The 27,565-nt window shown below is 42.6% G+C and overlaps 1 protein-coding gene and 1 long non-coding RNA gene across 4 annotated transcripts in view; one reads left to right on the plus strand and one right to left on the minus strand.

The window, feature by feature from the left end:
- The window catches only part of Myo1d (myosin ID), a 276,639-nt gene that overhangs the window by 114,335 nt on the left and 134,739 nt on the right, over positions 1-27,565 (minus strand). For all 3 annotated transcript variants that reach the window (NM_012983.2, XM_063268469.1, XM_063268468.1), the window contains 1 exon segment: positions 1,258-1,481. In NM_012983.2, the coding sequence (NP_037115.2) occupies positions 1,258-1,481 (224 nt within the window).
- LOC134480833 (uncharacterized) lies at positions 981-26,825 on the plus strand. The gene is made up of 2 exons (XR_010055699.1): positions 981-1,104; positions 8,882-26,825. It is a non-coding gene; the product is annotated as an uncharacterized LOC134480833 (long non-coding RNA).

Consider the following 27,565-nt stretch of genomic DNA (forward strand, 5'->3'; position numbering starts at 1 on the left):
CAGAATATCGAGTAATAGTTTTAAAAGGAAATTATATTAAATGACTACATTAGGGAGCTGCTAGTTTGGTTCATGTCACTAGTGATTAAGTTAAGATAGCACTAGACTCCATCAGCACATGGCTAGTGTAGTTAGGACAGCAACAATGGTTAGAACTCTGTTGAACACATGTAGAGATTTTCCTTCTCATTACTCCCTAAACAACAGGGCAGTAATAGCAACCATATACAAAATATTTATGTTGTATTATGTATTAGAAATAAACCAGAAAAAGAGAACAGAACGGTGGCTAGGCATGGTGGAACATGCCTTTAATCCCTTTAATCCCAGCATTTGGGAAGCAGAAGCAGGTGTATTTTTCTGAATTCAAGGCCAGCCTTGTCTACAGAGAAAGTTTCAGAACAGCCAGAGTTATGTAATAAAGAGAATGTGTTCCCCTTTCTCCCCCCCAAAAAAGAAAAGAAGCACGCACACACGCACGCACGCATGCACGGACTCTGTTAGGGGCTTGAGAATCTGTGGGTTCTAGTTTCTCCAGGGGACTGTGGCCAATTCTCTGAAGACATTGCATGACCACTGTCTCTGTCATGGACATGCTGTCAACAAATAAGCTAAAAATCGGAGGAGGAAGGACTTAGGCAAAGACAATCTCAGATTCAGGGCAGGTCATAAAAAATCAGTTGGAAAGGTCCAATTTTTCATAGATATTTATTTAAAAAAAATCGTGGCCTAAAATAGTTTGTTTTTCCCCTTGGCTACACTTTAAAGCCACCTGGGAACCGTTAAAGGCCTTGGCCCTGTGCTCAGATCCATCAAACAGATTCTCTGGTGGGCCCAGGGCATCAGGGTTGCAGGAACTCTTCCTGAGTATCAGGCATAGCTGGAATGAGAGCTGCTACCCTGACAGGATCAATGTGACTTGCTAGTTTGAAGTATGTGTTGATTCTAAGAGAGCTACTTATGTTTTTTGCTAATAACAGGAAGAGGGACAGCATGCTGGTAGTTTATCTTACGTGTGGCTTAGATCCAGGCATTTGGAGGCTGTGGTGTGATGCAGTCAAGTGCTACAGGAAAAACATGCTGACAGTTCCATTACTTTGAGAGGTAAGCAGAAGCCCTTTGAAAACAAATCGCTCAAACATAAGACAGAGGGAGAGGGAGACATCATAACAGCAGAGAGCTGAGCCGCTACCGTGGCCTAGGAGTTGGGAGTGTGCCACTGGATAGGAAACGTGGCACTTGCCAACAAGTTCTTACCTATTAAAAATCGACTGCAGGGCCTCCTCAAAACGCCGCAGGACTTTGGGTGGGGTTGGCCACTTCACGTGCTTCCCGTAGTCTCTCATGTTCTTGACCCCGTGGAATCGCCTGGCTACCTCGTGGATGTACGACTTCACTTTATAGCGCCGGTAGTACCTGATTATTGTCAGAGCTGCCTTGGTCCTCTTGTACCGCATGCGGGCCAGGGTGCCACGCCACACCTTCGTGACAGAGAAAGGAAACTGAAAACATGGCTGGCTAAGTAGTAGGTGACTTCGGCATTACAGATGGTTCCTCTGCTTAACCAGCTCAGCTGGGAAGCTGATTTGAGTGAAAATCAAAGACAGTGCAGGGGTGGTGGGGTGTCGTGTGCCAGAGGCAAGCAGAGCTCTCAGTTCAAGGCCAGCCTGGTCTAGAGAGTGGATTCTGGGACAGCCAGAACTACCCAGAGAAACCCTGTCTCAAACAAACAGACAGACAGACAACAGACAGACAGACAGACAGACAGACTGCCAGCCAGCAAAACCACCACCACCAGAGACAAAGTCTGCCCATTCCATCTGTTGCCAATAGATGGCGCAAGGAATCACGGTAGTCCCTTCCCCCACAACCCCCAGCCAATCACAATTTTACAGCGAAGTGTGTGTGGTATTTCAAGCAGTTTTGTTTTAACTTTATTATCACAAAATGAAGAAAACCAAAATGCAAGTATCTGTAGATGGATAAATATTTTAGGGAAGCTGAAGTCAAGTCAGATGAGTCAGAGCCAAGTGCCGTAAGCATCCTCCTCAGTGCTTCAGAAATGCAGCCTCACACAGATGACACACGGGCTCTCGGCCGAATGCCACTTGGGGTTTGCAACTGGATTTACATGAAGCCTGTGCTCCAGCTTTTCCTAGGCACAAGATCCAGTCCTGAGAACTTAGTATGTTCCTGGGCAAAGGGCTGAGGAGATCAGCAACCGCATGTTAAGTTCTCCTGAGCACCAGCACTGAGAATTAGACAATATATAAACACCAAATCTGTCCAAGCATCACATCAGAGATATTTACATTTATTTTCAAGCTCTTGTGTCCAGGTGCTCCTATTTTACAGTCTTTTGGGCAAAGCTGACTTTAATGTAATCTCTGACTGGTTCAGGGCCCTTCTCTGACTCATTCTCTCCATCACTGAATTTGCTTTCTTCCCTACTGTTTCCAGTATGCGCCCTTTTCTGTTCTTTTCTGCTACAGAGTCTTTGTGACCTCCGATGACTAACCACTCTCATTGCTGACTGCTACCCCAGGTCCCTCGCTATTCACGGCTGTGCCTCAATCACCCTGAGTCCTGGTCTTAGTTTGCTTGTGTTGTTTCCCTCCGATTTCAACTGTGAATTCAGAGCCCACAGTGTGGGTTCTCCAGCTTCCCTTAGGTTTCCTGTAATTCCTCTTGAATCCCCATCTGTGCTCCCTAAGACATGTGTTCTCCTAGGACACGTTTGTACCAGCTCCTCCATTTAGTTGTTTCGAGGCTGTCCTCCTGCAGGCTGAATGCGCACTGTGTGCTGGATGGATGCTCCCTCCGCAGCCTGCAGCACCGCATGAGCAGGCCCACAGATGTGTTTGCAGACCCCATGGGAGGAGGTTATCAAGGGAGCCGGATGGGTCAAGAAAACCCTTGATATGTAAGGGAAACATGGTGTGTGAGCAATGTGTGTGATGGGAATCTAGAGTTCACGTATCACCAGTACTAGAAGACAATGAGGCAATGAAAACCATCTCGTGCTCTCACGTGGCACTGAACAGAACCCTTTTTAGTCTCAGCGGCTCCTTCCTGTAGCCGAATGTGCTGTACAGATGGCTGTGCTACGCCCCCACCCGAGTGCTAAAATAAAGGCCCCTTCTTTGGTATCTTGAGAAACCAAAGGGAACACATTAGAGGGTGGAAGTGTGTGATTCAATTCCTTAGACAAAACACACTCCAAGTTCCTACTGTTTGTGGCTTTGCTTTTCAGCGCGAAGAAAATTGAGATTCTCTGGTGCCCACTCCATATACAAAGTCAGTCTTTTAATTTCCAAGAAGTATTTTGTAAAGCTTTTTATTAAAGCTGGTTGGATTCTTTAAAAGCATTCCAGAAGTGCTTTTTAAGGACAGGCTTCATTTGTTCAGTTTGTGTAGTTGGCTTATCTAGGTGTTAGCTGGTTGAAAGAATAATATAAAAATGTGTAGCCTAAAAGACCGGACCCTTTCCTGGCACCCGAGGGAGCCTTCCCTCCCATCCTGCATGCGCCTTCTCCACAAATTATGTCAGCGGGTTTTCTAGGACCTGTTGTCCCAGCTGCAGAGAATATGCACGTACGCTCTGTTCACACTGCAAAACCTGGGCATTTACCTGTCTCACCAACACTCACACTGCTGTCATTTCGGCAGCTGTCACAACATTTTCCAGTGTTCATTATGTATACCATATCCTGAACAACCCACACTTATGCATTGCATTATATTCTGTGTGGCATATAAGATGGGCTTATTGTTGTACAGGGGAGTCTGATTATTCTCCCACTACCTTGTATGTTTGCTTTTCCTCGTAGTTCAGAACTATAGGTATAACTTCTAAATCCCTACCTTACCTTCTTAGTGTTAACTTCCACCAAATGTCTCACAGGCCCACCAAGTAACCATCGACACTTTTCAGACCGGCAGACTCTTCCACAGAATCTTGCTTCCATCTCTCAAGTGTTGAAATTACAGATGTGACCCACCGCATGCCCAGTTAAAAGCATTATAATAAGCTGAGATTTAGAGGAGGATCAGAAATTCAAGGTCATGCTTGGTTACAGTGAGTTCAAGGCCAGCCTAGGTTATACAGTGAGACCTTATCTCAAAAATTAAGAAAGAAGCATTTTAATAATGAGACCCTGTTTAAAAAATTTAAAGAAAAGCTAGGAAGGAAGTGTTAATCCCATCAAAAGAGTAAAGACCATCACCCAAATTAGCCAAATTTATAGCAAGTTTTATTATGTGTGCACAATATAGTTGGTCAGGAGACTGCTTCTCTCTAAACATGGGATTTGGGAGGCCAGCTGCAAACACAGAAGTGGGGTTCACACTGCAAGGCTAGGGGGTTTTCCAAGGAATGCCATGGAGGAACTTGGCAGAATATCCTGAGGGCAGAGGTCAGGGTTTAGGGTGTAGAACACATTGAATTCCAGAAAATAGGTCAAGGCATAGTGAAACTAAACTTTACAGTAAATATAGATGAACAACTTGTTTTGACCTTGTAACAAAATGGCTACTGATCTTAAGATGGAGTTTGGCGGGGTCATCAGAGGAGCAGCCAGACACTAGAGAGTGTGTCCTGGTTAAGTGGTAGGAGTATGGAGAACAGAGCCACAGGAAAGGGCCCGCAGCCTTTTAGGGAGGGAAACAGGAGCATCCCAGAGGCACAGGGCACTAGGACAGTACTGGGTACACTCTACCTATTTAGGCACTAAACCTCCACACAGCGTCATGTGATCTTTAAATTTTGCCAGAGCATGTTACATCTCTGCCCCAAAATGTGCCTCTTCATGTTTCTCGTAATAAATGTTCCTCCAGCGTCCTGCCTGATACTCTTCCTACTCTGTCCCCATGTCCTATTTCCCTTCTCTTCCTGGCTTATCCCAGACACACTAGCTTCCCTGCTGTACCCTAAACTAGCCAGGGCCCCTCACTTCAGGCCTTCAGGCCTGGGATGATCTTCCAGATGCCACATGGGTGATTTTCTTACTCTGGGCTTGTTCAGCTATCAGCATCCTGTTGAAGAGTTCAACTTGTCCCCACTCTCCTTCTCCTGTACTCGACTCCCCTCGTCCATGTTCAATTCCTCCTCTCTCAGCCCTCAGCACTTTCTGACACACTGTGCCGCTGACTTGCTGGAGCCCTGCTCAGGCTTCCTCTCTACAAGCCAGGCTCTACTGACCAGAGCGCTTCCTCTTTGTTCGCTGCTGTGCCTCACGGCTATGGCAACGCCAAGGATGCAGCAGTCACTCAGGAAGGAGCTTTTCCTTGCTTGTAGAAGATTCCATTAAAGGCACGTTGTTCCTATTTCACAACATCTCAGTTGCCCTCAGCATAAGACTGCTGGAGACTAGCCATTTGTCAGGGACTCTGGAATGTAACTATGTCAAAATGCTTTCTCTTTGCTACTAGGCTTCTCTGAGTAGGGAAAGTCATGGAAGGTGCGTGCTTTACTCTTCAGTGTCTGCTCTTCCGTGTAACATCCTCGGATTCAGTATTGTGCCTGACCTTCTGAGTCTGATGTCCTCAAGTCAGGATTTCAGACAGTGAACTTGGTGCATCTGTGAGGAAGAGACTGAGGGAGGCACCAGCCTCTTGGTGTCTGAAAGGAGCCTGGCAGCCATTTCCTCTTTATGCAGCTCTTGCTAGTCTTTCCTCAGTTGCCCGTCTTGCTTCTCTATGGACAAGGCACCTGGCTCTTCCGTCAGCTCTGGGAGATGAACGGGCAGCTCCTGCTGTTTGCAGACACTTGGATTTCTCCCCCTCTTTGGGGAATTACCACGTGCTCCCTTCAAAAGGTTGCTCCTGCCTCCGGTCTGCTGTCATGAGCACTAAGGCTCTGCTTACCCTTTACCCTGCTGCTTGGGGCAGGGGGCAGAGAGGGGAGATATGACCAAAACCTCTACATTTAACCAGGGGCTTCCAGCATTGGTGGATGCTGCATCTTTCCTTTGGTTCATGCTTCCTCAGTGCTCAGGCACATAGGTGTACCATTCGGCAGTCATTACAAGTTAACTAGGAACCTTTGCTTTAGTCTCACAGGAGGCTTTCCTTTCTCCATCCCAGACCCCCACATGTTTGTTTTGTTATTTTTATTCTTGTGATGGACACTGGGCTTTTCTGTCTTATGGTTAGTACAAATCACTATCTCATACCTTTCTAGTACTCTCTGATGTGGGCATTCTCTTGGTTCCTATAACAAGAATTCTTCAAAATTTAGCTTCCTAGACTTCCACACTTAGGTTTCTTGTTTGTTTGTTTCTGTTTTTCAAGACAGGGTTTCTTTGCATAGCTTTGGCTGTCCTGGAACTCACTCTGTAGACCACGGTCATCTTGAACTCAGAGATCCCCCTGCCTCTGCCTCCCAAGTGCTGGGGTTAAAGGTGTACATTACTACCGTCTGGCCTAGAGACAGTTTTTAGAGGGCCTTTCTCCAATACTACATTCCAATTGCCCATCTTAGATACTTTGACAGGGTCTACCTGTTAAAGAATGGCAGTGGATAAGAGACCATTTAAGTACCAGTTGAACTTGGAGCAAACCATAAAACACAGAATTTATCACAGATACTCACATACTCAATCCAATTTAGACTGTGACCATCCAATTTGGCTCCTTCTAAGAGCCGTTTCCTTGGTTAGCACACAATGGCACCTTCACATTCACAGAGCATCACACTGCGTTCCTGCCCATCGTCCACTGCAGTCCCCAGCTCCTTCCCTGATTCCTTCCGTCCTCTCCTTTCACATCACATGTATCCTGTTGTCCTTTAGGAGCCGCTTTAAAGCAAGGCTCGAAGACAGAAATATCACTCTTCTAAATATCTGATTGAGGAACACAATTAATAAAGGCCTCGTATGCTATTTTAAAACACTTTAGAAGAATGTATGTAAGTACGTATCAAGAATCTAGTGGATATAATTTATGTTTTTAGTGTAATTCCTAAAACATAGCCCCTCAGTATTATATATAAACCAATAATATTTCAAGATGACCTATGGGAAATCTAAGATACAGGAGGTAACTAAATCTTCAGCCATTTTAAAAAAGGAGACTCGGAGAAGTACATGTGAATGGCTATCATTATAAGCTGCCCTGGGGAGCCAAACTATTGTCACAGAGCGTGGAGGGGGTCTGCCTGGTAGAACATAATTTAGACATGATCACTGTGGGCAGGAGAGAGGACTCAGTGGGCAAAGAGCTTGACATTCAAGCATGAGGTCCCAAGTTTGAACCCCACAGCTTACAAAAAGGCAAATACAGAAGCCCAGACACCTGTAACCCAGTGCTCCTACAGAGAGATGGATAGAAGGTAGATACAGGAGAGTCCTGGGCACTGCAGGCTGGCCAGCTTGGTACACACAGCAGAAAAAGAAATGAAATGAGGCCCTGCTTCAAACAAGGTGAAAGGCAAAGGTTAACAGTAAAGATTGACAGTTGAGGTTATTCCATGATTTCACATGTGGTGGCATGTGTGCAACACACACACACACACACACACACACACACACACACACACACACACACACACACACTTCCTTGAGCTGTGGTAACTGAGTCTGGAGCGCTAAGCAGCCAGATGTCTGAGACTTGCATGTCTCAAGTGCAGCCTTGCCCAGACGCTTAGCTGTCACCAGTGTGCAGAGCACTGCTGCGCACAGTGACTCCAGCATGGCAATGAGAGATCTGGCAATTCCCTTGCATCTCTCACTTCAGCAAGCAGCCCACCTTTTGGTCAGTTACTACTGGGGGACCATCTCAACATTAATCCCTTCAAAACCTAAATTCCAGTTATTTTGCAGACAAAAGAAAACAAAATGCTTCGGTTACCAGGCCTAGTAATTCTGAGGGATTGGTATTAAGACTCCATCTTGTTCAAAAGTAAACACTCTGTGGAGCTGTATTGAAGTGACTGCTTGCTTTTGTTTGCCTTAGTTTCTTGAAAACGAAGTCACAAAATTGATAATTCACCTTTATGATCTTTTGGGTCAAGGCTACCTCTAAACTGCTTTTTGATAGAGAGCTATAGTGTTTTTGTCAAGCTTTATGAGTTTGAAATGATCCAAAGTAGTGTCTTGGGAGGTTTCAACTTTGCCTCCTTAAAGAAAAAAATTACCTACATCTTTGTGTCAGGTGCTTATAAAAGATCTCAGTTTTGAATGGTTCCCTAGATAGTTGAACACGCAGAACCAGGCAGAGATAAGCCTTTCTCTTACAGAGTTCCCACAGTGAATTCTGAAATAGGCTTTTTGCAATGTTTCTTTAAAAAGGGGTTAACTAATCATTAAGTTTGGAAAAGCTGTACACTGAAAGTCCTATTTTGGAAGTTTACAACTCACATTAGCATATTAGACACCCTGAGACATTCTGGATATATAAGCCTATCATATACATAATATAATACTTATATTTTAACACGTTCTTGACTACAGACATTTTGAACACAATCAGGGTGCACTCTAAAACATGGTACTTAGGCACAGGGAAAGAAACCAAGGGGGGAAAAAAACATTGGAAGGCTCTCTGCCCTCTGCCACCAAGCTTACTGTAAGCAAGATGATACGGGGAGTACAACCCTATCTGTGAATCCTACCAGCGGGGGGATATAGAGACTGAAGTGGCCACCTCCTGTCGCCAGGCAGGACATCTAGAGGAGGGAGGGGGACATCAACCCACCCACAAAACCATCAACCCACCCACAAAACCTTCAACCCAAAATTTGTCTTGCCTACAAGATATGCAAGGATTAGGTTGGAGCTAAGACTGAGGAACCACCCAACCAATGACTGCCCCAACTTGAGACCCATCCTGTGGGAGAGAGCCAACCCCTGGCAGTAATAATGGTGCTCTGCTCTGCTTGCAGACAGGAACACGGCATGACTGTCTCCTGAGAGGCTTCATCCAGCAGAGATGCAGTCAGATGCAGAGACCCACGACCAAACATCAGGCAGAGCCCGGGGAGCCTGGTGGAAGGCTGGGGGATAGAGGTGAGCAAGTCGGAGGGATCAAAGACACCACGAGCAGATGCAGAGTCAACTAACTTGGGACCATGGGGGCTCACAGAGCCTGGGCCACCAACCAGGGAGCATGCCTTCTGCCAAGGCTGATGACTTGATTTTGATCTCTGGAACACACATGGTGGGAGGAGAAAACAGCCTCCCCAGAACTGTTCTGTTTTTCACACTTGTACATTGGCACACATGCACCCATAGACTAAACACACAAACAATAATCGCACAGAACTTCAAGTTGACATTGTGAGATCGAAGCATTATTGGTGCTCTCTGAACACAGGTGCTCAGTCTCTGAGCACAGTAAACTGAACACGATTTAAGTGTTGGAGTATGTAAATGAGTCTATGCTCCTTAAACGGACTGGAAATTAAGAATGCTATGCTAATCCTTACTTACTCTCCTCCGGAGTTACACACAGAGTACTACACAGGGCTATACTCATACTGAGCCACATTAGAATCTGAGGAGAAAGGGGGAAAATTAAGAATGCAGATCTTGCTTTTGTTTAAAATCCTGACCTTTTGTTTACACCCCACCTTGATTAGGGGCTTTAAACACATTGTGATGAAAATAATCTACCTTGATAAGTCTTACCAGTGGTGTGTCTTACTCATCTAACCCTAGTCCTTCACATAAGAACTGACTGGGTTCATCAGCTGACAGTCTGAGGGAAGGAGAGAGTGCCAGGCATGTCATGGACTCTGTATGAGGTGATTTACATACGGCATCTCATTAATTCTCCTAGTGGTGTAGACCGGCAGATGTTTGTACTCTGCAGCTTACAGTACATACTGAAACTGTATCTCAGGCTGATCTAACTCCAAGAACTGATCACAGTGTCTCCAAGGAGTCTCGTTGGGAGCCAGTGAACGTACACAGGGCAGTGCCCTTTGTTTGATTTTCTCTCTGAGAACGAGACCTAAGCTTTCTTGACAGTCAACAGTAGTACTGGTTTCAAATACAGCCTAGTCTGCATTCTTCTGTAAAGGCAGGCAATTCCCAAATCACCATGTCTCAACTGACTTGCTCTTTCTACAGCGCAAACACACACAACTTTGTTGTGCTGCTTTCATGAGAAGACGTTCACAATGTTATGGTAAGAGAGGCAGACATGAAGAGGGATTTACACACTGCAGCTATGATGGCACTTACCAATAAGGCACATCATGGTTTGTTGACAAACTACATACCTTGGCTTAACTTATAAAGGGAAAAATTTTTTTTTGGTTACTTAGGGCTGTTTTCATTATGTGCCAATGGATTGCTGTGAGGAATACACACCAGAAGCAGGGTTTTAATAAGAGAGTGAAATTTCGCTTTAGCAAAGAGCTTTGATAAATGAAAATAAATGACAAATTTTGGCAATATAAAAAATTACACTAAATAATGGTTGCACAATTTCTTAGCACTCAAAAAAGTTAACTACGAATTAACTATGAACACCATTTTGGAATAATATGATATTTATTCTACTTCTTAGCATACAGGCCCAATGAGATACTAAATATTCATCAACAATAATTCATTTTTAATGGGAAAAGAACAAGTAACATTTACTATATACCTAAAAGTATCAGAGCTAGACTCCAGCAAGAATAAGAATTATCTTTCTGGCAACTTAAGTTTCCATATCTAAATATCAGTTATATTTCTATTACTCTATTAGTTGGGAAATACTTTGTATTATTTTCTCTTTCAATCTTTTTCTGACTTATAAAATGTTCCTAGAAGCCATGGAAGTCTTATTTCATTTGATGATCCTGTGGTACATATGGCTTCTGGAGGGAGCACAAAGGAAAGACGAGATACCTGTGTTACCTTAAGGAAGATTCAGTATTCCTGAGGTAACTGGAAACAACTAACTTCTTAAAAAAACTAACTTCTAAGTTAGTAAGCTATGGTGATCCTGTTTCTGTTCACTGAGGCATTATCCTCAGGAGTAGAAACACAAAATCAACCTGGTGTCCACATCCACAGAACATAGACACATAATGGAAATTTATTCCATCATGGAGAATGAGATGGTCTCATTGGCAGGAAAATGGATGGAACTAGAGATCACACACTAAGTGAAATAAGCCAGAATCACAAAAATACAATGTGGATACATTAAACACACACACCCCATGAATGTAGAAGGTGTCTATTCTAGGATGAGGAGGGAAACTAGTAGAGAGGAGGACAGAAAGAGGAAATAGTGAATGTGGTCAAAATATATGATATATTTGATGGAAACTGTCATGAAGCCCACTTCCTGACTCCTTTTCAACATGGACTCTCACTATGTAGCTCTGGTTGCCTTAGAACTAACAGAGACGCACTTGCCTGTCTCCTGAGTGTTGGGATTAAAGGTGTATGCCACCATGTCTTTCAGTATTACTGATTTTTATGAAAAACCTCTTTAACCGTATAAAGTGTCCAGTCCCACACAGCAAGGTTGCTGCTAGGAAATCCAGCACTGCTCAGGTGGACAGCTCCCAGACGGGCTCTGCGTGCTTCAGGGTCTTCCCTGGTAAGCTGACCATCTTATCCTGATGGTTAACTAGGGAATCTATCACTGACCACAACAGCTCCAGATAACGCACACATGCCATCTCAAAGGTCTCTTTTGCCATAGCCTAAGAGGTGATGGAAAACAGTGCACTGGTACTTGTCTTGTGCAAGGCATCTGACATCATTTAAGGACGGGTGTTTTAAGAGGACTTGGTCTTGACTTGATTGTAAATGTGCTGTTTTTTCTTTTATTAATAATTCATCATAAAAAGTAGGATATAAACATAGGATAAGTCTGGACATACATGAATACACATCCATTCTTAAATGCTTGGTTTGGAAAGGCTGTTTCAGCCCTATAAGCCAAACTTCTGCAGAGAAATTCAAATAATATTTAAAGCTCTTGCTAGCAGCTTGGCTCTGGAATAGGCAATGGAGAATTGTGCCGGAAAGGTTTGTTGAGACACCAGTGTTCTTGAACATAGTTTGGCATCCCAACATAGCACCACTAACCATTATAGCATCGAAGCTGAGAGAGGAAGTCAGATCCTGAGGAAATGGAGTAGTCTGGAAAAGGCTTCTTATTCACTTAAGCTAGATGCTAAACTGCTTCACCTTTATTAGTATCTTTCTTAGATGGTAACTGGTGTTCGGGGGAAAGGCAGGTAAAGGAACTTGTTGTGAACAGGGACCTTTTGACAGTGCAAGTTCATACAAATGAGTTGAACATGAAAAGGTCAAATAAGAGGATGAATCCTAGCCACCACTAAGTCACAACAACACCACTAGGCTCAGTCAGAGACCAAGCTTGGTTGTCTTGGGTGGTTTATCACACAGCAGTGACATGATCAGTGTGTCAAGTGTACTGCTTCCTAGACCTCTGTGCTGATGCAAAGAAACGCCACCATTGTTGAAAAACAGACTTAAAGGGAAGGTACTACACCTGCTCAGGGATGCTCAAGTTTAGTATCTACACACAGATGTTAACTGTCTTTATTAATGAAAATCCTGGGCAGAGGAAGCACCTCAGTTGATAGAGGGCTCATCTAGCATGCACAAGGCTCCTGGGTTTGATCCTTAGTACTGCATAAACTATACACGGTGGTAGTGACCAGAAGTTCAAGGTCATCATTTTTACATTGTGAGTTGGAGGCAAGCCTGGGCTACATTATACTGTCTTAAAACAAACAAAAACACAAACAACCCACAAAGTAAAACAAAGTACAGCCAATTCTACTATTTTTAATATTATACTATTTTTTAATTCTACTAATTTTTAATTGCAATTAAAAATACTATCATTTTTCCTGAAAAAATTTTATAAGAATTTCTGAAAATTGGGTTTCTTAGTTACATATTAAGAACACAGAATAATGCTTAACAAGAGTGAGTGCTTTTGAAATAACTTCTGTTACTGTTGCATCTACCACTTTACCAAAAACCGCATTTTTATCAGTTATTTGTAATCTGGACATTTTTTTTTATCTATTTCTTTAGCTTTCAATTTCCTCTTGACTTATGTGGGGTCTTTATAAATGAAGATCATCTTGTCATTCATATTTTAAATATTTTTCTAGTAAATATGTTGATTTGGGCATTTACACATATGAACATTTTTGCAGTTACTATGTAAATTTAAGAAATGAGGTAAAGTGTACTCATTGTTATGTCTGCATATATTTCCGTACAAAACTGAGGTCATACAATAATCACCAAATGCTCTGTGATGTGATATCCTCCCATGCTGTGGCTCTAGATGGTCCCAGAGTACACAGTCCTATGGAGCACGTAACCAGTACTCTGTTGTAAGCTATTACTAATGAGTGTTTTCTTTCTTTGCAGCTATAAATAACAGCATTGTCATCATATATAAATTCATGTGCACAAATGGTCAATAATAAGGTTTCTAGAACTAGAATTGTGTCTTCAGACATACTCACTTCCAAAATTAAAAAGCAGGAAATATATCTGGAGCATGTTTAAGTTATCCATTAAAATTTTTTTTCTTTTTTCTTTTTTTTTTTTTTTTTTTCGGAGCTGGGGACCGAACCCAGGGCCTTGCGCTTGCTAGGCAAGTGCTCTACCACTGAGCTAAATCCCCAACCCCCATTAAATTTTTTTATTCATAAATGCTTAGTTTGAGCAAAAGTGTTGTTAATAAACAGTTACAGATAATTAGCTGAACTGATATTATAATGATTAAACTACTTTAACTATAGTGTTACTCAATTAAAAAGTTCACCATCCATTTGAGGAATATTTTTCTTGTTGTTGTTAGATGTGTGAATATGCACGCCTGCATGTGTGAGCACATGTGCACAAGGATGTTCATGTGGGTAAATGCCAGTTCATGCAGAGAATCATCCTTACTGTTCTTCTACTTCATTCATCAGAGCAAGGTCCCTCAATCAAACCCAGAGCTTACTGATGCGGCTAGTTTCCCCAGTGAGCTTGCTCTGCTGATCTCTTATCTTTACCTTCAGAAGCTGGAATTACAGGTAGGCTACTACAAAGTCCTAGCATTTTACATGGGTCCTAGAGATCCAAACTCTGATCCTCACAAACTACCAAAAAATTTCCCCAGCATCCCCCCACCCAAATGTTCTCAGACAGGGTCTCCCTGTGTAGTCCAGGCTGGCTGCAAGCTCAGGATTCTCCTGCCTCCACTTCTGGAATACTGGAATTACAGGCTTGCAGCACCATGCCTGGCTTGAAATTTTTCTTTTAAAATGCTGTTTCTTTATTATTTTTTTAAAAAACCATCCTATACTTAGAATTTTACATAGTAACTGCAAAACTTTTCGTATATGAAATAAGCTAGACTTTTATATTTACTAAGACTACACTTTGCCCTTTACCATAACTTTGATACAGTTCTTAGTTCATGACAATAAGGCATAAGAATTTTACTCGGTATTTCTGGAAACTGTCCAAGGATTTAGCAGTGCCTCTCCCTGGAACAGTAAACCAGGTTGCTGAAGTTGTTAGCCACAATCTTGCAACCACAAGGCGGCGCCAGATGGAGCAAGAAGGTAGTATCGTCTATGCCAGTCTCAAATGCATGTTCTGTGAGGTGATATACTTTGAGAACTAAGAGTGGTAAGTGTTTGGGCAGGAACAGCTGTCAACATCTGCCTTTCTCAATTTTTTTGGTAGCTGCTATATTTAGAAACGTTGTTCCTGTCTAGAATCAAGTATATGTCCATAAAATAATTTTATGCTTTTCTTAAGATGTAAGCTGCACAGGGATGAGAGGGATCACAACTAGGTCTTTTATCTCATACTCATGCCAGGAATGGCAGTCAGTGGGTGCACTCTATAGATTATCTGTGATTTAAAAGTGTGGCGTGACTATAGGGCTGTAGATTCTTTAGAATGCAGGTCAGGTCGAGCAGATGGGCATAATAAAAGTGGACCAGCTGCTAGGTGAGTGGGCAGGATGCTAACCGGCTCCCTCTGGTCAGGCACTAAGAAGGGTTAATATCAAATCACATGAAAAGTCTTTGTGAAACAGGTGCAGAAAGTCACTGAGGAAAAGGAAGTCACTGGGAAATAGGCAGGGAGATGAACTGATATGAACAGATGCACTGATGTGTGCACCCACATAATAGTTATTTGACTACAGAAGACTTAAGCTATAGTGAAGAGTCTGCCGGTTAACACCATCAAGCCAGGATTTCATGCAAAGTCAGGAACACCTACCTCCAGTTTAGACAGCTTTTCCAGAACACACCAGCACTAAACTGCCTATAGTCATTTCTGTGGGTGATCCTAAGAAGTACATTAGGATCCACCAAAATCTACCTCCTTTTGGTTTTTTTTTTCCACCCCTCAACTGCTTGTGATGAATGTTTCATGGAACTCCCTCGTAGCCGCCCTCAGGTGTCCTTACAGAAAACTAGATCCAAACCCAAGCTGCAGCTGACACCTTGTGCAGAGATAAACCCTGCTGCACTGAGCCTTGAAGAAACTGTCATGAGCAAGGTGGCGGGAGTGCAGACACAGCCAGTGTGCTGCAGGAGAGGCCTTTAAATGGCCTCTCTCTTTGCAGGCTTTCTGCTTCTGTTTCTCTGGCTTAGTCCCTTCTCTTTGATCTACTCTTAGGGTCAGCTCTCACTCTTCTTTAAGCCTCCTTAGAGAGAGCTCTGTAGAGCAGCCTGATCCTGAGGGACCTTGCTCCACAGTATTACATAATCTGTAGTTTTTCTTTATTCGCACGCTTTGTTTCACTCCTTGACTAGAAGGTATACTCCACGAAGATAAGATCTATTTCTGCTCCATTCAGGACTTCATTCCCAAAAAGTGTCTGATGGTGAATTAATCATTATTAGCCTGAATAAAACAAATGTACGTATTATACATGAGAGGTGCTTGTCTGAGAAAAGGTCATATGGAAGCTTGATCTGCAGGGAGGGCTCAGTAGTTGTGGGGTTATCAGAACATGGAAGGAAGAACTGACCTGTCACAGAGCCATGAGGAAGAGCCAAGCCACTCAGAAACATTCGGGACAGCAGAGATTTGGCAGCAGTCATGTTCTTCAGCAGGGGAGGCCTTCAAGAGCGACGTTGATGGCCATGGCTCTAGAGCAGTCTAACTGTATGTTCTAGAGGAGTCTGGCATAAACAAACATCCACTTGAAAGACAACTGGGATAGCTGACAAATGGAAAAGTCTGAGTTTCGTTGAGCATTGTTTTCACAGCAAAAGGATTTTGTTAAAAACACAAAATCTTCACCTTAAACTGACTCCCAAAGATATTCTAAATTAAGTGCCAGTTTTAGGATTTTAATAATTCTTTTTTGGGGTGGGGCAAAATTCAGTGCCCAAATGTCATTCATCGAGTGACTAAGGAAAACGCACACTTCTATTCTCTTTCGTGGTGAAATGACTGAGGAGAAAGCCATGGTTGAAGGAAAGTTTGCAGACCTGGTGGCTTCTGCATCTTCACCACATTTCCGTTTTTACTGGATATTTCCAAATGTAAAGGACAGATTCTTACACTAGTTCACACGACAGATTGTCAGATGAGACCATGTAAAGGAATCCAGTGTGCGCAATGATCATCTCTCGCGTCCGTCTTTTCTGCTTCACATAATGTGGTTGACAGGAGATCAGATGGCACACACTTGGTGGGAAAATGCCATTTCTTATAAGAAAATATCACCACACAGGGTGGTTGCTACTGTGTCAATTACAATAACTTATTTTCTGTTTTTACACTTAGGAGGCACATGCAACTGAAAAACACCTCAGTTTTACTTGACTGTTCCGGGATGAGCACACACTGCCCACACTGCAGACTGTGGAGGGCAGGCATTTACCTACTAGATCCCACTCACATTTAGGAGAAATAAATCTTCTTGGGCCTTTCCCTCTAATTTTGCTAGACTGGGTTTCTGAAGAATATTGAAGAACCCCATATGTGAATTTACAAGTGAAAGCTATTCTGTAAATTATTAACAAATAATCTAACAAGGTAAATGGACCAAAGACAGTTGGTTTGCTAAACAGCACTGAAGAAAATACTGGCCCAAGTGACATGACTTGTTTCTAACTGAAGAAATTATACAACAGTATTTATAGGCTGACCTTTGAAGAGAAAGTTGACATTAATACTCTACATATTTTAATGGCAATAAACAAACCAAGAGTTTATGTGATTAAGGCTTTTAACACAAGTTGAATATCCTGGATTATCTGGCTGGAGCCTTAACGCAGTCACATAATTCCCAAGGAGGTGGCAGTGGGAGAACTGAAGATGCCAGTGTAGACAGCACTGTTGTCATGAGGGTAGACAGCAAGAATAGAGACTGGAGCGGTGATGTACCCACAAGCCATGCACTGGTGGGGGCTATCAGAAGCTGGAAAGGTAGGAGAGTGATTTCCTTTATCACCTTTGGAGAGAACACTGTCTTGCTAACAGCTTGTTTCTGCTCAGTAAACTGAAGGAAAGCTTTCTGTTAGAACTCCGTTCCTGTTGTTTAAGCACCACACTTACAACAACCATTTCCAGTAGGCTTTGGCACTAATTCCGGGGGTTACATAGCACAGCTATGGCAATAGCTTGACTCAGCTCCAAACCAGCAGTGTTGCTATTAACAACAACAGAAGGTAGAGACTTAGAGAGTGCCGAAACCATGTTGAGTATACTAACTTTTCTAATACTTGTAACTGTAGTCCCACATACAGTTTCATTTCCCTTTTACACATGAGAAAACTGAGCCACACGTGATCTAAGCATGTTGTCCTATAGAGCAGAGACAGGAACTCAGTCTCATGGTAGACTAAAGTGAGAACTCTCTAAGCTAGGAAGAACCACAGTGGAGGCTAGAAATCAGCAAGAGTTGGTGATTCTTCAACTCAGGAAGAATAAAAACTTTAAGACGTTGTTTTCTCAGTCAAGACTAATTCTTGCACGTACTAATTCCTTCATTTGCTTGGTATTGTTGAATGCACACAGATAGCTCTGGAGAACTCACTGGCATCTGTGCTCCCAGATGTAACAAGGCTAGCCAGTAAGAAACACTGTAACAGGCACTGTGCCCTGGCCCCTATGGAACCCAATCACACCTGAGGATGCCATTCCTCCTGAACTACTGTTAACCTAGTTGAAGATATATGTGTAAAGGGATAAATGGCTTACGACTTAAACACTGGGGAAAAAGTACCGGCATTATAAAAGACTGCAAACATTTTCTTTTGGGCAAATTTCTTATAAATCACATAGCTGAGTAAGAGATTCTCTGCCCTGACGTACTTTAGGGGCATTCACACCTGCAGCACACCCCAGGGGTCATACAACCCCTAAGACACATACATTTTGCTCACTCAAGAAAGCAAGTATCAGCTTTAAAGAAACGACCTTGAATCAGCCCTGCTTATAACTCATAATGTAACATATCCCGTGTCCTACTCACACCCGACATAGATGTGCCTTATCCAACTCTATAATTCAGAGATAAAAAGAGGATGACATAAAGCCTAAATCTTGTAACTAACATCAGGCTCAAGGGCCTCCCCTCCCACTGAATTCACCACCTCAGCCTCACAAATGACAGCCAGGAGAGAGAAGTAAAGATGGCTGTTAGATGGTTTCACCGGGAGACTCTGTGGAGGGCAGCATTGTTTGAAGAACACGGAGAACAAGGCAGGAAACATGTGTGAAACATGGTGATAAGATGCATAGTACAGGTTCTGTCTGCAGATTCTGTAACGTGAAACAATGTCAGCCCATGGCATGGGAGGGGATAGATGCAGATGGTTCCACGAGATGGAAGAGTGTGCTTTTAACTTTTAGGAGACGGAAGGGTTTATGACTAGACAAACATTATCACCAAAACTCAGACTACAGTGCTGTACATGTAAGAGTCAAGGAGGACACCTGCAAGGTCCCTCAGCGTGGGCTGGGGCATCTTTATGCTGTTGCTGGTTTTTATAGGAGAATACCTATGCATAATGCACAAACCATGGCTTTGAGTTTTAAAACTCTGCATAAGAGAGAGCTCGACAACGACTGGGCTGATGTCATCGTTCCTTAAGTATTCAAAGTGTGTTAATTGTAATAAAAATGTTAATTAAAAATTTAGGCCAAAATACTGAGATTAGAGCTATATGTTGTTTCTATTTATAATTTATTCATTGAAAGCTCAATAAACTCACAAATTAGTGTGTAAAAGTGAATTTATGGTAAATACTTGATTATATCTTAGTTCTCCAAGAATATTCTTTATCAACTCATTTTCTATAAATGACTCATTTCCTAGCCATACAAATACAAAATAAAACCATTTATAATAGGTGACTATCCTGAGTTAATATATTATTTATAATTCTATATTCAATATTCTAATTTAAATAAATATTCTAAGTAAACATCTTATTTTACAATTAGATCCTCCTCCTCCTTTTTTTGAGACAAGGTCTCACCATGTATCCTTGGCTGTCCTACAACTTATTATGTAGATCAGATTGGCCTGAAATTTACAGAGATTCACCTGCCTCTGCCTCCTAAGTGCTAGGATTAAAGGCGTGTGCCACAACACCTGATATAATTAGATTAAAAAAAAGTACAGATTCTCATTAATAAATTTGGATAGAATATGATGTTTGGCAACATTAAGACATTCCAATGAAACTAATACATTTTCTTTATGTAAGATTACAGTGTTGCCTCCAATGAGTCCTCAGTGCACTTAACTCGGATGAATTTGTAAGCAAGTAGATGGAGAATGAACAACACAGCTAAGAGAAAATAATACTTAATATCATGTTATATTGTAGTTATTTTTATCATGAACACTTTGATATTGTTAATTTTTTACACAGCCACTGTTAATTGCTGCACAGATGTATAATATATACTATTGTCTTAATATTTAAATTTTTCCACTGCTTTCTACTTTCGTAAGAAATGTTGTAAGAAAAATTTTTACAAATAAATTTTACATACATTTTAAATAATTTTCTTAATATTAATTAATTAGAAGAGTAATATTAATTTTAATTAACATTAATTAGCTAGAATGGAGGCAAAACATTTTTAGATTTTTTTTTTCTTTTTTCTTTTTTTTTCCAGAGCTGGGGACTGAACCTAGGGCCTTGCGCTTGCTAGGCAAGCGCTCTACCACTGAGCTAAATCCCCAACCCCCCTTTAGATTTTTTTAATATACTGCTAAATTATTCTGTGATGAGTTCTCACCACTTAATGTGCATATGATGTGTGCAGGTATACATGTCTGTACAGAGGCATGTAAATGGGCAAGCATAGGTGTGCATGCATATGATGTGCACAGGTATTCACGTCTGTACAGAAGCATGTAAATGGGCAAGCATAGGTGTGCTCATGCACGCAGAGGCTGACACTGAGTGTCTTCCTCTACTGCTTTCCGCCTTATGTTCGAGAGTCTAACTGAACCTGGAGCTCACCAATTCGGCTACACCAGACATCTCAGACTCACCTATATCACTTGGTAGTACTTTCATATATTTGCTAAGCAAGAGGAAAGAAAACAAAGAACCTCACCATGTGGTACTCATACTTAAACCACACATCTTATTACATAGTTACCTTGTTACACAGTTACATTTTCTTAGGCTAATGAAATACATGAAAAAATTAAATATACTAGGGAGTAATTTTTTAAACTTGCACTAGGGATATGGTTCAATGATAAGACAAGTTTGCCTTACAAATGTTGAGACCATGGGTCCCACCCCCAGCACACCACAAACAGAACCCCCCCATCCAAAACAAACAAACAAACCCTAAACATTCTTTAAGTGGCAGGTTTTTTTCACTAAGTGGTGAACAGCCATTACAATAGAATATTCTTCACAAAAGTCCGAGAAGGCCGGCGGAGCAGTGGGGCAGGGGGGAAGGCAGCAGAGGAGAGTAAGTATGTTACAAAGCCCGAACTGAAGATGGCCTCCGCAGCCGGCCTCCGCAGCCGTGCTTCCCGCAGTGGCAATAAAGGGGAAACTTAATGAGTTGCAAGGCTTACATGATTTAGTAGGCATATTTAATAAGGCAGGTAACTAAAATAAATACTCCCTGCACCCAAATATGCCCTTTGTATCTTTAGAACAATTATTTTTGTTGCGGAAGGAGCAAAGATGAATTGCTCGGCAGCAACTGGAGGGCTTTTGTTTCTGGTGTCTGAACGCATTTCCAGCTCCACTTGTGATTGTATGCTTCCTATTCACCAGCTTGCTCCTCCTGAGTCTGGGGTAGCATGAATATTGTGATTTAGTGTAAACATCTATTCACTAAATCCCTTTCCTTTTACTAATGAATGCTCTACAAAGAGCCAATCTCTCCAGCTTGTAGCAATTAAAACAGAAAAGAGCAATGAAAATGTAGCCATGTTTCCATCCCCTCCCCCTTTTCTCTGATACCACCTATAGGGGCCAGACGTGGTTGCCATGGAGACAACAGCTGTTGGGCGGTGAGTGACAGGTCTCAAGAGAGAAATGTCTGAGAAAGGGAACATCTCAAGTTAAAACAAAAGTGGTGAGGGAAAAAAACAAAGCAAGCTGTTTCCCTGACACGGGGAGACTCAATTGAAAGGTGTATCCAGCCCGAGAGAAGAAAATAAAGGTTTCCCCCTCTTTCATCTAACACAGGAAATGTTTTCCTTCCAACGGGGAACAGACTTCTTTTAAGTAAATCTGAAGCATATGTACACATCTTGGCATAATTACATTTTAAAATTGGGATTCATACTGATGCACCAAATTGGTTGCCGTAGTAATGAGCTATCACCTAGGCAACGGGTTTGCTGCTCTTTCTGGAAAGCAAATCATCAGAGTCCGACGTGGGGGAATGGGTTGGAGAAGGGAGGCAGAGGACACGTACTGACAGTGGGGGAAGTGGACTGTGGAGGGGCAACAGACGACACTGGCCACATCTAGGAGGAGACAAGGATGAGACAAATTGGTTTTGACAAGCCATCATTATTTTCCAAATATGCTTTTTATCATATTATTCACCAGTTGGGTGGGAGGAGGAGGAGGGTGCTGAGGGTGGGAAGGAAAGAACGTCTGTGGTTTCAATGATAATTTTTGCTGAAGCCTTTTTATTTTTCTAAAAGGCTGCCATTTGTCAAGGTGCAGATGCAGAGGCATATTTAAATGGATCAGCTTTTGGCTTATACCATAAATCTCAGAGATTTTCTCCAGAATTGTAAGATCAATGACTTGTACACAGTAATATTATTCTAATAGCACAGTTTAGTAATATATGCAGGATAAGGTTTCAAATTCAGTAGCTGAAATCTCCTAGACGTTTCAGAGGACAAACATACCTTGGTTTCTTCGTTAAGAACACACACGCTTTCCCACACTGTTCTTGCTTCCAAGGCTTATTAGTAAATGCCCAGCAGACTTTCTTGCTGGAAGACTCTGTTCCTTAGATTTTGTTCCCCTGTACCTTGTAGTTATCACGGTCTACTTTGACATACTGGTGACTGTGTGTTTGAAAACTGCTGGCTGGGCGGTGGTGATGCACACCTTTAAATCCCAGTACTCAGCGGCAGAGGCAGGTAGATCTCTTGAGTTCGAGGCCAGTCTGGTCTATAGGGCAAGTTCCAGGGCAGCCAGGGAGACACGGAGAAACTCAAAAACAAAACCAAACAAAAGAAGAAGATTGCTACTTCCTTTCTTTCTTCCTTTCCACCCCAACTGCTTGGCAGTCATTTCTACTTGAATGACTCATTTATACCCGAAACACATCATGCCTACACTAGTGTCCTGAAACTATATGGCAGTTTCTGTCCCATCCCTTTTGTCTCAGGGACTCAAGACATTAGCTATCTATGACGTCAACTTGGAAGAATAGGACCCTCATTTCTGCCTCATATCACCCTCCACCAAACAACCCTCATGGTCTGCTCATTTCCTCTCAGCTGGGTGACTGCGGCCATCACTGCTTTTCTCCAAAGGATGCCATCAGGTTCAAAATTGGCTACTCTGTTTCCCCTTTGGTAAACATTTATTTAAAATCCCCAAACTGACCACAGCACTTTTCTCTTCCCATTTCCATGGAATATGGCAAGAAACTAGCTGATAGCGCTACCAATGTATAAACACAAAACAGCTACAGCTGAGTTTGCAAGAAAGCCGAAGTCAGCACTCCCATGGACTCCCGTGGGGGGCGGGGTGGAAGGTGAAGACAGAAACATCCCCCGAGGCTCGTGGGCCCCTGAGCCTGAGCATGCAGCAGAAAACGACAAATGGCAAAGAAGAACAGCTGGATAATTTTTAACATACTTAAAAATGTTCACACCACAATCTAGCATTTCTAGTCAGAGTTTAGGCTTTAAAGCAGCAGTTCTCAAAGTGTGTCCCAGGGGAACCCTGGGCATGGCTGAAATCCTCTTAAGGGATCCATTAAGAACAAAATAATTCCCAAAGAATAGAAGTAGGCTATTTGTTTTTGTAAAAATTCTTACTCTTTCAGACGTGTACAGATGAGTATTCTAGAGACCATCATAACGAGTGTTGATGTTTTGGTTTTTGAGGCAGGGTAACTCATTTGGTAGACCAGGCTGGCATTAACTCAGAGATCCACGTGTTTCTGTCTCCTGAGTGCTGGTATTAAAAGTGTGCACTACACACACCTGGCAACATCAACATTCTTACAGATAACTGGATCTGTGCCTGCATGTTCCTGCAATGTACAGAAGTTTCTAAAAATGAACTCTCTGGGGTCTTTAATAAAAGCAACTTCTTCAAAGAACAGGCTTACTTGAAGGGAAGAGAAAATGCACAACATTGTTAATTGAAGTCTTTTGTGAAATGATGAAAACTGAAAAGCAAATTGTTAACTATTAAGGAAATTGTAAACTAAAGCCTGCTTCTCAGACAGGGTCTTTACGTAGACTTGGCTGGCCTGGAAGTCAGGCTGGCCTAGCCTCACTGAGATCCCCCTGGCTCTGCCTCCTGAGTACTTGCGATTAAAGATGTGCAACTTCAATTCCCAGTCATATGGAAAGTTTTAAATAATAACATGAAGAAGTACAATGTTTAAATAAATGATCACTGTACTACTCTAAGGAAAATCTTGAAATGCTACATGCAGGCAGCATCATGATGCAGTGCCTATAATCCCAGCCCCGGGGAAGCTAATGCAGGAGAAGAATGAGTGCAGGCAAGCCTGGGCTACATAGTACAACTATCTCAAAAAAAATCAAACACAAACCAGAAACCTATACAACAAAACACTATTATGCTGGGTGGAAAACAAAAGCTACTAACACAAACCAAAAGTCAACAAAACACCAAGCACCAAATCAAGCTGCTGAAAACTATGCACAGGGGAATGTAGGAAGCAAATGTTTTAGCCACGATGAAAACAGAACAGAACAAAAAAAATCCCCTCCCCCAGTCCCCAAAATGTCTAACTACTCGAGGCTGCAGTCTAACCAGCAGTTATTGACGACGAGCAGCCTTGGCAGAAGAAGCCAGCTCTTCACACCCTGTTAGCAAGCACTTCTGTGCGGCTAGAAGACTGGGAGTTAGGCTAAGTGAACAGTCCTCCTTGCTGTAGTGCTAGCTAGTCACTATCCGGGTATGTGCATGGTGGGTAAGAGCTCTCTTGCAACATGGGAAGGGCAATTTTCATCATTCCAGGGAATAGTCTGAGTTTGTTATAAGGAAACAAGTTTGAATGTTTTTGTACAAGACTTTGGACTTATATTTGTCATAAGTTTATTTTACCCGTGAACCTTAGCGTCAATTAATTTATTTTTGCATCAATGATCTAGCTCTGATGAGCTCCGCCTGTATAAACTGTTGGCATACTACTGATGATGATCTTACTTTACTATAAATGTATCTTTTCTTTTTTAAAAATTATTATTTAAAAAAATATTACTGTGATAATTTGAATGAGCATGGCCTCTACAGGCTCATATATTTGAATAGTTTGTTTGGGAAGAACTATGGCCTTGCTGGAGGAAGTGTGTCACTGGGGGTGGGCTTTAAGGTTTTGTAAGTTTACGCCACACTCAGACACCCCATCTCTGCCTCATGCCTGTGGATCAGGATATAAATTCTCAGGCACTGCTTGAGCACTCTGCCTGCCTGCTGGCTTCTGCATGCCCCTGCAGGCTCCATGACTCCTGTAGAATCACAGGCCCCTACATTAAACACTTCCTTTTATAAGTTGTGTTGGTCATGGTGTCTCTTCACAGCAATAGAAAAGTAACTGAGATAGTTAGCAGACAAAATGATGGATTTTTTGGGTGTTCTAAAGCAACTCCAGCGTTCTGGAGGTACAGGAAAAAGAGCAGGACAAACCTAGTGAATTTGAGGCCAGTCCTGGCTATATGAGATCCTGTCTTAAACAAATAAACAAAGCCTTCCAAATAAAGAGATAGACTTTACATCAGCACACACACTCTATTCTCATTTGTTCTTATTCACTCCTGCTCCACCTCTCCTTTCCTGTTTGTGCTTTGATTTTTTTGAAACAGGGTTTCTCTGTGTAGCCCTGGCTGCCCTGGAACTCGCTCCGCAGACCAGGCTGGCCTCAAACTCAGAGATCCACCTGCCTCTGCCTCCTGAGTGTTGGGATTAAAGGCAGGTACCACCAATGCCTGGCTCCCACCCACTGTCCCTTCTTAATCTCCCTGTCCCTTCTTGCTGGTCCCTTCCTCTGCTTTCGTGTCACTTGCATCCCTTGCCTTCCTTAAGATTCATTCCTCCCTGCCCATAGCCCTCTTTTACTATATTTGTAGAAACATAATTTCAAGTAAAAATAGATCTAAAAAAGTTAAGATTTTGGTAAACTTTTGTAACTGTCCCCCAACAAAGTCTTTTTCCTCAGCCTAGGTTGGACTCTTCACTGAGCTCCTCTGGCAGTCACTACCTCCCCAGGGCATCATAATCTCTTCACCTTACTGGTCTGAATGTTAACACATTGCGTGTGTGTGTGCGCGCGCGCGCGCGTGTGTGTGTGTGTGTGTGTGGAGAGAGAGAGAGAGAGAGAGAGAGAGAGAGAGAGTGTTAGTTGAGCTTCTTGTGGGTGAAACCTTGCCTTCCTCATTTTCACATCTCCATTCAGAAATAATGAACAAATTCATATTTATTACTCATTAAAAATACTACAAAGATAGTTAGAAGCTACTCTCTGATCAAAGATACATTTTCAACACTCAGGCAAGGCCAAGCAGCAGATCCGTGAGTCTGTACTGTCCTTGTGAACACAGCAGAGTAGACAGGCACAGGGATGCAATCCCCGCCTGTTGTTAGGTGACAGTTGCCTGAGACCCTGCTGGCAGGGTCAAAACTAAGTCCATGTTTCCAGGTCCTGAAACCAACTCTTACCTGAGTCTTCAGGTGTTTGTGTGTTACCCAGTAAAGAATGTAAAGAGGGCACACAAGTCATACATGTATTGCTGCTGGGACTGAAATTGACTGTGTGCAGCTTGCCCACTCCTTTGTACCCCCGTCATTCTGAATTCCTGGACAGAAGTCCAGGAGGAGACTTGACTGCAAGAGCTGTGACTTCCAAATAAAGAGAATACTGAAGCCAGGTGACTCAGATGAGGCCCAGTCACCAACGTTTACTTCCTTGTTCAACCTCTGTATCAAAATATGATTGGAAAATGCTGCAGCCTGCCCTGCTTCCCCTTGCTTTGGGGGTTCCATTTAAAAATATTGTACAATATTGTATCTCTTCAGGATCACACATTGTTCAGCTCCCTAGTCTTCCCTTATTGATTAGTAGTGGCCTTAGTACAATAAAAATTTTGGCATATGCTTTAATACCAAGATGATTGTTCAAAGGCACAGTCAATTCCCAAGTCTGTGCTATTATCCCTGACTGACAGCTTTTGCTTCCTAATTCAAATAAAGGTCTTGCTTTGCTGTACTCTTGGGACTGCTTGGGTTAGTTTGTTTTTCAGATCCCAATATTTGGTATGTTGACCAAGAACCAAACACCTACCCGCTTGGGCCCCAAAGCCAAACTGGCAGCACTGGAGTCTGTTTTCCAGTCATCTGGACCTCCAGAGTAAGCCTACTGTATTCTGGTTTCTGGTTGGTGTGCCTATCTGGGGATCCATGAAAGGAGAAACTGGAAGCAATACTGCTCATAGGGTCAGAGTGATCCGGAGACATACCAGCCCTCACTGGTTCCCATTAGATGAACATCTGGGTCTGGTTCTAAACATGCTGTCTATTCATGACTGGCAGTTTACTATAGCTTTGTTTGGTTTGATTGCTCTGTTTTCATATTCAGAAAGTCGGCCAAACAATCTGCTGACCATTCACTCCTGAACTTAGTCTTAACCCATCTCAGGGATTTTCAGAAAAAAACACCCACTCCCCCACCCCAGTAACTCCCCCCTCCCAAACTGAAACAACAGAATCTGATAAACTGGCACTGCTCTTAGAGCCCTGCACCAACCCTGCAAGCTAGGAGCTGAGCATTGCTAGAGAAGTCCTCCTCCTGCCTGGATCAACCTGACAGAAAGTGGGGGTTGGAGGGATGGGCGTGGGAGTGGGAGAGGGGTTCTGCCTGATCTGTACAAGTTGCTC

Source organism: Rattus norvegicus, chromosome 10 (assembly GCF_036323735.1).
Source record: "Rattus norvegicus strain BN/NHsdMcwi chromosome 10, GRCr8, whole genome shotgun sequence".
Taxonomy (NCBI): domain Eukaryota; kingdom Metazoa; phylum Chordata; class Mammalia; order Rodentia; family Muridae; genus Rattus; species Rattus norvegicus.